Source organism: Takifugu rubripes, chromosome 9 (assembly GCF_901000725.2).
Source record: "Takifugu rubripes chromosome 9, fTakRub1.2, whole genome shotgun sequence".
Classification (NCBI taxonomy): Eukaryota; Metazoa; Chordata; class Actinopteri; order Tetraodontiformes; family Tetraodontidae; genus Takifugu; species Takifugu rubripes.
In genome coordinates this window covers 9,574,485-9,586,850 of record NC_042293.1, presented here as the reverse complement: position 1 = coordinate 9,586,850, position 12,366 = coordinate 9,574,485, and the positions used below count along the sequence as shown (strand labels likewise).

General features: G+C 45.1%; 1 protein-coding gene and 1 long non-coding RNA gene across 6 annotated transcripts in view; one reads left to right on the top strand and one right to left on the bottom strand.

The window, feature by feature from the left end:
• tln2b (talin 2b) overlaps nucleotides 1–12,366 on the top strand; it is a 58,669-nt gene that overhangs the window by 40,095 nt on the left and 6,208 nt on the right. For 3 of the 5 annotated variants that reach the window (XM_029841562.1, XM_029841565.1, XM_029841563.1), the window contains 18 exons: nucleotides 75–218; nucleotides 378–563; nucleotides 660–800; nucleotides 1,331–1,512; nucleotides 2,067–2,199; nucleotides 2,313–2,414; nucleotides 2,500–2,670; nucleotides 3,249–3,395; nucleotides 4,356–4,457; nucleotides 4,587–4,706; nucleotides 5,142–5,288; nucleotides 6,276–6,442; nucleotides 6,645–6,828; nucleotides 7,217–7,342; nucleotides 8,536–8,652; nucleotides 9,126–9,311; nucleotides 9,663–9,770; nucleotides 11,689–11,794. In XM_029841562.1, the coding sequence (XP_029697422.1) occupies nucleotides 75–218; nucleotides 378–563; nucleotides 660–800; nucleotides 1,331–1,512; nucleotides 2,067–2,199; nucleotides 2,313–2,414; nucleotides 2,500–2,670; nucleotides 3,249–3,395; nucleotides 4,356–4,457; nucleotides 4,587–4,706; nucleotides 5,142–5,288; nucleotides 6,276–6,442; nucleotides 6,645–6,828; nucleotides 7,217–7,342; nucleotides 8,536–8,652; nucleotides 9,126–9,311; nucleotides 9,663–9,770; nucleotides 11,689–11,794 (2,569 nt within the window). The remainder of the gene's footprint in view (nucleotides 1–74; nucleotides 219–377; nucleotides 564–659; nucleotides 801–1,330; nucleotides 1,513–2,066; nucleotides 2,200–2,312; nucleotides 2,415–2,499; nucleotides 2,671–3,248; nucleotides 3,396–4,355; nucleotides 4,458–4,586; nucleotides 4,707–5,141; nucleotides 5,289–6,275; nucleotides 6,443–6,644; nucleotides 6,829–7,216; nucleotides 7,343–8,535; nucleotides 8,653–9,125; nucleotides 9,312–9,662; nucleotides 9,771–11,688; nucleotides 11,795–12,366) is intronic. The other 2 variants (XM_029841567.1, XM_029841566.1) reach the window with 1 other exon arrangement.
• LOC105416923 (uncharacterized) lies at nucleotides 4,353–5,115 on the bottom strand. The gene is made up of 4 exons (XR_964805.2): nucleotides 5,060–5,115; nucleotides 4,874–4,994; nucleotides 4,604–4,689; nucleotides 4,353–4,470 (listed from the first exon to the last, which is right to left on the bottom strand). It is a non-coding gene; the product is annotated as an uncharacterized lncRNA (long non-coding RNA).

The following is a 12,366-nucleotide window of genomic DNA, read 5'->3' as shown; positions in this document are numbered from 1 at the left end:
TGGCATTAATGTCTGTATGCAGTATAATAAAAGAGAAATTTCTGATGCAGAATTTTTTTTTTCCTTCTCTGTAGGCCTCTTACCTGGTAGGTGTGTCCGACCCAAATAGCCAGTCGGGCTATGAGGGGCTGGTGGATCCCATCCAGTTTGCTAAGGCTCACCAGGCTATACAGATGGCCTGCCAGAACTTAGTAGACCCAGCCAGTAGTCCGTCACAGGTAGGAGATCTTTTTTCAAAACTGTTATTTCACCATTTCCTTCGTTTGCCTGGTTCATTAAGTTTGAAACCATTAATATTGACCTGAATGCCAGCACCTGCAAGTGTCTCATTTACAACAGTGCTGTTTACTATTTCTGGGTCTTTATTTGTACATCAGGTCCTGTCGGCAGCTACAATCGTTGCCAAGCACACCTCAGCTCTCTGCAACGCCTGCCGCCTGGCATCCTCCAAGACCTCCAACCCTGTGGCTCGCCGACAGTTTGTCCAGTCGGCCAAAGAGGTGGCCAACACCACAGCCAACCTTGTCAAAACCATCAAGGTCAACTCCCCAAGCGATCAAAATGTTGAGTGTGAATTTGTTTTATTTTTAGATCAACAGAAAGTTGGAAGTGCTTGAAGAATTTGCGCTCGCAAAGGTTGACACGAGCTCTCGTTTCAGGGCTCGGATGCAGATTTTTCCGAGGAGAACCGAAACAGGTGCCGTGTTGCCACGACGCCACTCCTGGAGGCTGTTGAAAACCTGTCCACCTTTGCCAACAACCCCGAGTTTGCAAGCATCCCAGCACAGATCAGCAATGAGGTGTTCATCACTTTTCGTGCCAGCTTCAGCTTCAAATCTCGAGTCGAGAAAAGCGTGCATCCTGCACTCAGTCCTCTAAATAAGACCATTTTAACCAGCACAGAAAGTTCCACACAGTGAAAATGGGGTACAAATTTGTCTTTTACCTGTAAAAATTAAGAACGGTGGATTTTTATTTTTCAATCTTAGTAGGATAAGTTCTCACAGAGGCTACTAAAAGCTTAATGGCTGTAATCTCCAGGAGGCCAGTGTTTAACGGTGCTCTTTTCTCAGCACAGCTTCTCTAATCTTCAGCTTGTTAATCTAATTGTCAAGGGAGGCTTCGACTCCAGTCATAAAGACTGAAGGTGTTTCTTCCTGCGTGTGGGTGAAGCTGTCTTTCTCATCCCACCCCTGTTTTTGATTGCACCTTTGATCACTCCTAGGTAGTCGAGATAAATTTACAGCTCTTTCACGCTGATGCTGCGGTTTGTTTTTAACGTTTTATTGCGCATTTGTTTCCATCTTCCTAACTTTTTGCATTTTCACAGGGCTCGGCAGCCCAGGAGCCTATAGTGCGTTCGGCCCGTGCCATGTTAGACAGCTCCACATATCTATTGGAAACAGCCCGGTCGCTGGTCCTCAACCCCAAAGACCCTCCCACATGGTCAATACTAGCTGGGCACTCAAGAACCGTCTCAGACTCCATCAAGAGTCTCATCACCTCCATCAGGTTGGTATTAATCCCATCTGCTAAATCTGTCTCTGCAGGATTATCCTGTATCAGTTTATAGCGGGTCATTATGTAAAAGCTCCCTCTGGCTCATAAAAGGTTCCGGATATACATCAGCTGTATGGCAGCAATGTTGAGAGCCACATATTTATTCCCAGCGGTGCCCCGCCCACTTATATCTGCAATGTGATCATCCTCCCATCACATGCGTTCTATATTCTCACAGCAGCTCAGGCCCAGAATAGCTCATTAGATTATGACCTTGCCTTTGCAGCAAGGCTTTAAATTTATTTTGAAATGCATTCAGTTCCTGCCAATAGACATTTTTCTTTGCTCAAGATGAGGACTGTAAGTAAGTGAGATGTCCCCTGTCAAAAAATACATAATAATTATTCAGATGTAACAAAATAAAGGTGCTCTGCGTTTCAGTGAGCTGCTGGTCCTGTCTCTGTTTGTATTTTAGCCTCCAGATATGAACATAATTGGATCAGATTTATGCCAGGAAAGTGAAGTTCCCGCGCATTTAAATTATTTCTCAATCTTTCTGATAATAGGGACAAGGCACCAGGGCAGAGGGAGTGTGATTACTCCATCGATAACATCAATAAGTGCATCCGGGACATTGAGCAAGCGTCCCTCGCTGCAGTTGGACAGACCTTGCCCTGCAGAGATGATATCTCAATGGAAGTGAGTTCAAGTACTCTCCTGGTTTTATCTTGTCTGAAAGAAAGACCTTAATGGGATCTGAAGTCTTTCTGCTGTGACTTATAACATAATTCTCTGCTGCTGTAACCAACCAGGCACTGCAGGAGCAGCTTACATCCTCCGTACAGGAGATCGGACATCTGATCGATCCTGTTTCCACGGCAGCCCGAGGCGAAGCTGCCCAGCTAGGACACAAGGTGCCGGTACAACCCTACATCCCCAGTGGGTTCATAATTAAAATGAGGTGGTTTGTTCTTTTTACTCACACAGCTTTTCTTCCAGGTAACCCAGCTGGCCAGTTACTTCGAGCCGCTGATTGTAGCCTCGGTGGGTCTGGCCTCCAAGCTGCACGACCACCAACAGCAGATGACCATCCTGGACCAGAGCAAGACTCTGGCCGAGTCGGCCCTGCAGATGCTCTACGCTGCCAAAGAAGGAGGAGGAAACCTAAAGGTATTCATCATTCATGGGGCATTTACAGCCTCCTCAGATGTCTGTTTTTTAACTTTAATTTGTGAGGTATTTTACTTCTTACTGTGCTGCTCTCTTTTATCAATGTGACACAAACCTTGAACTTAACAACCTTTTGACCTCACTGCAGAAATTGATATTGATGATCACATCTGATATGAGTCACATTCATGGGGGACTCCTCATCATCGTCTGACACATACACACACACATTTTTTTCAGACCTGTGCCGCTGAATCAAGAACTTTTCAAGGAGAGCAAACATTTGGGGAATGGAGGCATGGTGATTGACTTTGCAGACTTTAATTGGGCAACTTTTAGTCTGTGTACACAGTTAAAGGCAAATAAATCAGCGCGCTCTCCTCTTATTTTTTTAAGCTTGGAGACATAATATATTAATGCTGTGTTGCGTTGGCCGTGGGAACGATGCTTTAGGGCTCCAAGCCCAGTGACGTGTCCTTTAATGAGACACAGGCCTCACCAGCTGAAGAGATGCTGTTGTGTCGGGTTGATGTATGTCCTTCTGACAGAAAGTGCAATCAGCTGACTGTGTCCCCCAGGCGTCTCATACCCACGACGCCATCGCAGAAGCAGCGCAGCTCATGAAGGAGGCGGTGGATGACATCATGGTGACTTTGAACGAGGCGGCCAGCGAAGTGGGCCTGGTCGGTGGTATGGTGGAGTCCATCGCCGAGGCCATGGGCAGGGTGAGTAATGGTGTGTCTCCGTTTCAGGTTGTTAACGGGAGCAGATTACAGGTCAGGTAGAGATAGCTTATCGTTTTCGTCTGAAATGAGCTTTCAGAGATGCTGAAAGTGTCCTTGCCAGGGATTCTCATTAGCTGTGCAGTAGATAAGTTTTAAATCCACAGCCTACAGGGTGATGTAAGCTGTCACTTACGCTGCTATTTCAGTGATTTGGCAACGTGGTGACTCAGATCATTAAATTCAGCTGTGACGACAGCCTTTATGTTTTCATCTCATCCATCCATCCATCCATCCATCCATCCCTCCCTCCCTCCCTCCCTCCCTCCCTCCATCCATCCATCCATCCATCCATCCATCCATCCATCCATCCATCCCTCCCTCCCTCCCCTGCCTGTAAACCAGAAACCTCAGTTATGCTTTGATTGAATTCATGTATAAAACAAGAAAGTATGCAGTCAACCTCATTGTGACCCTGTATCTGATGCTGAAGTTTCCCTGATTATTCTGTCTAACAATCCTGGCTTTTAGGATTGTCGGTGTTTGATAATTTACTTGTAAATAGCTGACAATATCTTGTCCTTACTGGTTAAGTTGAATCACAGTTTATAGCTGACTACTGTGTAAAAATTCCACACACCTCTCATCCATCAGACCACTTCCTTTATATTAATGAGTGCTGACCATCTCCATCTATCACTATCTTGATACTCATTGTGTCTCTGCAAATATAAAATGTTCAAAGCAATTAAGGAAATGAACATTCTGCGTGAAGGGCACAATATTAATCCATCAATCTGTAACACCAGTTCTTTTAAACTGTTTAAGACCATTATTTTTATAACTAAGAAAATTAAACAAGCCTGAAAAGCTTTTTGTAATGATTTGCAAAATGAAAATGTCTTGTCGCCGTAGTAGTGAAAACACATACGTGAATGATATGAGTTTGGTTGCTATTCCCAGGTGGACGAAGGAACACCCCCTGAACCGGAGGGCTCTTTTGTGGACTACCAGACCACCATGGTGAAGTTCTCAAAAGCCATCGCCATCACTGCACAGGAAATGGTGAGTGTCCCCTCTCTGAGAGTGTCCCCTCTCTGTCTGTTTCCAGAAGAGCTCTAATCTAAAGTAACAACAGCAGTATCGGAGACGTGAACATGTCCATGCTGATGAGTTATGTCCTCTCTGCGACAGATGACTAAGTCAGTGACCTGCCCGGAAGAGCTCGGTGGCCTTGCCTCTCAGGTGACTGTGGACTACGTGCAGCTGGCCCATCAAGGACGCCTCGCTGCAGCCACTGCAGAGCCGGAGGAGGTGAGACGCCTGGCTCCACCCTACAGTATATAGATGCATTATTCAGAGTATAGATGTGTTACCCTGTTTGAATTAGACATTCTGAGATGACAACTCGGAACTGATTTAGTCCCTGAACAACAATGTGTGAAAGATTGCGTTAATGAGCATACAGCTCATATTGGTACCTTCTATACCGCAGGCTGTTGAAAAAAGCCTTTGGGTTACCATGGTGACACTGTGCTTCTAATACTGTATAAGCCTGTAGGGATGCTTATGGTGAAGTACCACCCACCCGTGACTCTTAGGCTGGAAATTAAGGGTTAGTGCTTACAATCTCCGTCTGAGGGTGCTTGAAATTTTTGTCCACCCACTGGATGAGAGACGGCCCGGTTTGGGAACGTGATCGCGCAGTTAAGTGATGAGCTGTAAGGCGAGACCTGCTTGTGCTTTCAGGTTGGCTTTCAGATCAAGACCAGGGTACAAGAGCTGGGCCACGGCTGCATCTACATGGTCCAGAAAGCTGGAGCTCTGCAGCTCAGCCCCACGGACAGCTTCTCCAAGCGAGAGCTCATAGAGTGTGCCCGAGCCGTCATGGAGAAGGTACATCATGGAAACATGCCAGCAATAACTATTCAACATTTTAAAATGACTTTTTTAGTGCACATTTTTTCTGTGTCTTTATTTATTTATTTCAGATTTGGCCAGTATTTCAGATTTTGCATCATCTTTGCAGCAAGATCCACATTTCTGGTTTTAATAGTGTTTTTAATTATTCTTTAATGTATTTTCTTTGAATTGAAATTTCTAACTGGTCTGAAAAGAGACAGATGGTCACTGTAACCTAACAGCTCGATGGGAGCAGCTTTGCTTTAAAATAAGAACTCCTGGCTATTTCTGCTGTCACCGTATTTCATCTCGGCCATTTCTTACCATTAGCATTTTTATAGAAATAAATTTCATGCATGGCTTAGTGCAGTTGCAATATACAACAACTTATATGAAGCAATTGAGGCTTCAGCTGGTTGCAACCCCAAGGTGTTCAAAGCCGTTCAGATGTGCATATTTTTGCACGACGATGTGGCTGACAGGGTTGCTTTGCATTTTAATTATTATTCATGAATGTTTATGTGCAGCGGTTAGCTTCAGCCTCACTTCTAAACTATCGCAGATTCAAAAACTACATCTCACCGGGGCTTTTCTATATCGCTGTTATTGTTTTTGATTATTGCACCGTCCGTGCAGGTAATGGGGGTTTGATCTCTTGACACTGTGCAGTTATTAATAATATTAATGTTTCCTTGCTGTTGCAGTGAGGAACCATGCTGCTCAGCAGCAGTATTTGACTCCAATCTGAGGCCAACTTTGAGTGCCGCTGATTCTGTGGACATTGTGTTTGGTTCAAATACATGTGCTTTGGGTTTTTTTTCTGTATTATATAGAGTTATTGGCACATTCTTCATGGAAATGTGTGATATGGAGGCACTAATTCACGTGTTACAGTGTATTTCAGTGATATTTTCTTGCTCTCTGCGTCATTTACGTCAAGTATTTTGTACTGGAGCAGTTAAAGCATGCTGCCTGTTGCAGGTGTCTTTGGTGCTGTCGGCGCTGCAGGCCGGGAACAAAGGCACCCAAGCCTGCATCACAGCCGCCAGCGCTGTTTCTGGCATCATCGCTGACCTGGACACCACCATCATGTTTGCCTCGGCTGGAACGCTGAACCCCGAGAATGAAGACTCCTTCGCTGATCACAGGTGCAACAGAAGGGGCAACAGATTAACTGGTGTCATGGAACTGAACGCTCACACTGATGCAGAAGTCAAACCTCTCATTTTCAGTGGGAAACTGAAGGACACTGGGCATTTCAACATTCGTATTTTAATAAGCAAAACCTTTTGTGATTAACACTCATTGGTGTGGAATTCTTTCAGTAATGCCGTGTGTCCCGTCCCCCAGGGAGAGCATCTTGAAGACCGCCAAAGCCCTGGTTGAGGACACCAAGTTGCTGGTTGCTGGAGCCGCATCCAGCCAGGAGAAACTGGCCCAGGCTGCTCACTCCTCGGCCAAAACCATCACCCAGCTGACAGAGGTGGTCAAACTGGGAGCCACCAGCATGGGTTCTGAAGGCCCAGAGACACAGGTGATTAAAAAATAAGACTTTCCCCACCCGCCACAGGCTGTCACAGCTGTGTCCTTCACTTTCTCTCTTTGCTCAGTTATTAATTTTTAATTCAGCTGCACTCAAATTTAAGCTGCCACTATGAGCCTTTATTATTGTGTTATTATGTAATGCTAGTCATCTTCCTCTATCTCCATGCAGGTAGGCCTCTGCGTGTAATTGCCTTTTCATCTGATACATATTGTGTGTTGCCTTTTACCCTGCATGCATCCCTCTCTCCCAAGGCTAAGCTATCATAAAAAGGTGGGAGCGATAAGGGCTCCGGTGTTAAATCCTCACCCCAGGGTCCTGAAGATAAACCTGTACTCTGACCATTGTGTTTGCATTCACACCGGCTCTGTCTCCTCAGGTGGTTCTGATAAACGCAGTGCGGGACGTGGCCAAGGCCCTCGCTGAACTCATCGGCGCCACCAAATGTGCCGCTGGGAAGCCAGCCGACGACCCGTCCATGTATCAGCTGAAGAGCGCTGCCAAGGTATAGGAACAGAGGGACACAATGAGCGCTCACAGGGGGGAGCGACATGTGTTTCATTTTATTGTTTCTGTATTTCGATGTGTCAAGAACAAGATGGAGTGATGTAACGAATCCTATCAGCATCTGGAAAGCGCTCTGTTTTTGTGTTTTGCGTGTGATTAGATTCCACTTGACAATGTCTCATCCCTGACAGAGAGAGGTACTGAGAGAGCTCAGGGACATTTTGTCTCCCGGGTTCCTGCTCCTAGCCGTCAGAGGCTGATCAATATAAATCACATCCTAACAATTCAGTTTGTCACATTACCCATTTACACTCCACCACTCAAAACAAAATTTAGTCTCATTACATTTATTGCAGCCTGGTTCAAGGTCCAGAGTGTTAGCGCTTTGCTAGCATAATGAAATAAATTGTGAAACAATGAAGATGGAATTAGGGTTAATGAAACATAACAGAAAGATGGAAATGTGATTTCAATTTTTTTTTAAAGAAAGGGTTTTGAGAGTGAGAGTCTGACGCTGCAGTCAGTGTCAGACTCTCACTCTCAAAACCCTTTCTTTTTCTTCTATATGCAATTTTCAATTTTCTGTCTTGTGATTGAGGCAAAAGATGCATTTTCAATCAGTCATAAATGCTTTCTCACCTGCCAGCTGCTGTGGAATACAAATCAGAGCTGCGATTCATCGCTCCTCACTTGTTGCAGCTGCGGACGCTGTGTTTAGATCAAGCTTTCTAAGGCAGAGTCTTACATCTCTGCAGCAAATGTCCTGTCCTCATTTGTGTCATTTTCTCAAGGCTGACATCCCAGTCGGGACATGTGATCCTGTCTGTTGCGTGGGGTTTCACGTGTTCTTTTCATCTAAGTAGAATCAGGGCCACCCACAGTGACGGAAGGTTTTTGCTCATCTAACATATGGTCACAAATGAGACCCCCTCAATCCCCTGGTGTTCCTGTCAGAGACCTCCATCCTAAACACTCTAAGGAAAACACGAATCCTTTTTCTGTAAATAAACTGTAAATACCTTAAGTAAATCATCTGATTCAACAGTTTTAATTTTAATTAGACTAGCAAAACTTGCAACCAAAGCCAGGTCAGAAACAATTTTATTTTTCAGTTGTTTTTTCTTTTACGCAGTAAAGGAGGAAGAGCTCCCCCTTCTGGTTGGATTGTGAGTATCTTCATTTATTTTACAGGTAATGGTGACGAACGTAACGTCTCTTCTGAAAACGGTGAAGGCAGTGGAGGACGAAGCGACCCGTGGGACCAGGGCACTAGAGGCCACCATCGAGTGCATCAAGCAGGAGCTGACGGTAAGGGCGTCTTGCAGGCCTTCCTGCTAACCTGGCTCATACAGGGTCGGTGATATCTGTGTCTTTTATTCCCTGCAAAAACAGGAGAGCTTTTTGTCCTTTTTTTCTTTTGTTATCTGGCCACATTCTTTCCTTCCTGCTTCCCTCTCAGGTCCTGGTGGTTTCTCACAGCTCTTATCAGTTTGTGAGTCACAGGTGCTGGCAGAGAGAGGGAGAAAGGCAGAACGATTCAAGAGTTTGCTTTTTTTAGCAATTTGATGCTAACCCTATCAGGGAGCACACCCAAGACAAAGACGAAGGTTAACCTCGAAATGCAGCAAAACCTACATTCAGCACAGTGTTCATTTTACCCAGCTTGCCATCCTCTCTAAATTGGCAATGCTCTGAAGATTTAGATACAAGGATCTTAAACACATCACCAACTGTGTTACATATCTGTGCATTCTGTGTTTGTCAAACTCTCATCCCTACAGCTCTTTCAGTCCAAGGACGTCCCGGAGAAGTCCACCACACCTGAGGAGTTCACCCGAATGACCAAGGGCATCACCACAGCAACAGCCAAGGCGGTGGCTGCAGGGAACTCGGCTCAGCAGGAGGACGTGATCGCCACGGCCAACCTGAGCCGCAAAGCCATCTCTGATATGCTGGCTACCTGCAAGGTGTTAATCCTCATCATCCTGCCAGAACCGTCATGCAAACATCACCAGACTGCCAAAGAACGCAGCCTGCTGAGAGCAGATAGGACATTAGAGTCTCCACTGCTTTTATGCAGCTTCTCCTGCTGGTAGTGACTCCTGTTTCTGGGGCAATGTTGCAAAGTCAGACCAATTAACATGACCTTCAACTGAAATGTCTCTTCAATATTATTAAGAAAGACTAAAATCTCTAGCACGGGTTAGAGCGATTTCATTTATCTTTTAACATCAAGGATGTGAGTTGTGACTGAGACTACTGATATGACATTAACACCGGTCCAGAATTGATTTTGGTCAATTTCACTTCATTTTCAGCAAGCTGCTTTCCACCCAGAAGTGAGTGAGGAACTGAGGAGCAAGGCCCTGCAGTACAGCTCTGAGTGCACCACTGGATACATCAACCTTCTGGAACAAGTCCTGCAGGTCAGAATTCAGCCACGTTTCCTGTAGTGAATTGCTGCAACAGGACCGAATCCGGAATCCTGAGAAATCTTGTAATTATAAGATCTAATGCTATAATGATTCCTCTGCTACTTAAAAAATCAGTTCCAGTCTGGCATTGCTTGTTTTTACTGTTGTGTTGTTTAAATTCAAATAAATGCAGCAATCACTAGTAAACGTAGTTGGAATGTTTCCCTGGAGGATGTGAAAACAAGTCGCCCACCTCTAAAGTTATTTTTATTAGCACATAAATCAACAAATTAATCAGTAAATATTGTTTTTCATTAAAAGCCAATTGTCTGCGTTCTGTTCAATGGCTTCGACGATGTGTCGACATGTGTGAGGGGCTAATTCGTGTCAATTGCTCCCGATAATTATTTTGGTTTATATCCTGTCGGTTCCGTCAGGATGAAACCTGCTATGTTGTCTCTCAGCAAGCTGAGCGACCACAAAAGCACAATCAAGTAAACATGAACAAACTCACCTACAGAACGTCCTGTTGCCCGACCATTAAGCATTTGTTTGCTCGCCCTTGTGGAACAGATTTTGACATCTTTTAACACTAGAAGTCCCAGCATTTTTCTGTCTACGTAGAAGACCCACATAGGGGCCATTTGGCCCGACCACTTTTCCCGAATACACTAATCACTCATTTTGTTATGGTAATGAGGCTGTTAGTGGCAGTGTGTGGGGTGAGGGGGTCACACCTTACAGTGGTGAAGTCATGTTGGCTACTTCTGTGTGAATGTCAGCAGCATGCACAGCATGATTCAAACACAGGATACCACCAAAAAGAAGCCAAACACCATCACACTCTACAACACAACAAAGTGCGGCGTCGATGTCATGGACCAGATGGTGCGAGAGTACACTCTCCGCGCAGGAACACGGCGCTGGCCAGTAGCAGTGTTCTATAACATGATAGATATGGCAGCACTGAATGCACACGTGCTCTATCAGTTATGCACCGGGAGGCAGGAGAGACGGGTGGAGTTCCTGCTGGAGCTTGCAAGAGAGTTGGCTCAAACCCACGTGGGTATGAAAAAGGCCCAAAAGGAACAATTATTTCGGCAACAACCCTCCACACCACAACTAGGAAAAAGAGCCAAGTGTCAGGCTAAAATTAAATGTAAGGACAATCATGCAACTGTGCGCTGTGTTGACTGCTACCGATTTACATGTGGGAAATGCCGAAAGGAGCAATGGCAGTGCCAGGATTGTGAGTGACTGCTCAAATGTATTTCACTCATAATGCATGGCTTTTCCTTCCTGTTGATCCTTTCCACTTCCGCATACAGCTCATAGTCCAGTTTAAGTCTTTATGGCTATGTTCACTGAGGTATTTATCCATCTCACAACTAAAGCTTGCTCTCAAAAGAACCTCCTGAGCTGTAAGGTATGTCCCCTCCCCCACACAGGTTCAAGTGGCTCCGGCCGTGTGCCACTAACAGCCACATTTCCATAACAAAATGAGTGTCCACAGGGGGGACTTGGGGCCAATTGGCCCTCTTGTGGGTTTTCTAGGTAAAAAGGCCAAATGGCCCCTCTCTGGGACTTCTAGTGTTAATGACAGCCACTGTAAAAATAAAGTTTTGAATTGTTTTCACCCATAAAAGCCAGATGCCTTTAGCAATACATTCACTGAACGTGATAGAAACAGTCGAGGTGACCTTGAATCACTGAAAGATCAAAAGGAGTTTTAATTACTTTTTACGAGTCCGTTTTTAGATTTAGCTGATTTCCTGTACATGATGCGGCAAAAGAGCAAAGCCAAGCCATTGGACGTGTGTGTGTGTGTGTGTGTGTGTGTGTGTGTGTGTGTGTGTGTGTGTGTGTGTGTGTGTGTGTGTGTGTGTGTGTGTGTGTGTGTGTGTGTGTGTGTGTGTGTGTGTGATCACAGGTCTTGCAGAAGCCCACAGCCGAGCAGAAGCAGCAGCTGGCTGTACATTCGAAGCATGTGGCAGCTTGTGTGACAGAGCTCATTCAGACTGCTGAGGCCATGAAGGGTGAGAGAGGCCACACACACACAGACACACACACACGCACACACAGCTGACATGCACTATCACACATTCTTATACTATATACAAGTGAAAATTCCCATCTTTGAGTTGTCGGGGTTATTTGTGGGCTGGTGAACACGCGTGTATGTTGTGTGTCCATAGTATGTGTTTATCTTGGCCTGTCGTATTGTAAGGAGTGTATATCCTGTGTGAAAGTGGCAGCTTATTTAATATTTAACATATTATGGATCCTGTATCTTGGTGGTGGAGGTGGTGGGGAGTGCCTACCTCTTAAGATAGTGCAGGATGTGCAGGAAAAGCTGTGTGGGTTTACTTTTGGGAAAAAAGGAGTCAGGAAAAAGAAGAAGGATATACCGGTAGTTTCCCTTTGCTGTCTTGCACTCTGTAGATGGGCTCTGGTCCAGACTGAACATAAAGATGAGTGTGTACTCTGAGCTATTGATTCGTTCATGCTCAGAAATCCACTTCTTTTTAACCTCAGCTGGCCTCAATGTGCAGTCTTTAATGTTTATGTTTTGGCATCTTTAGGACCAAAATGAGAATGCTTAAGTTGC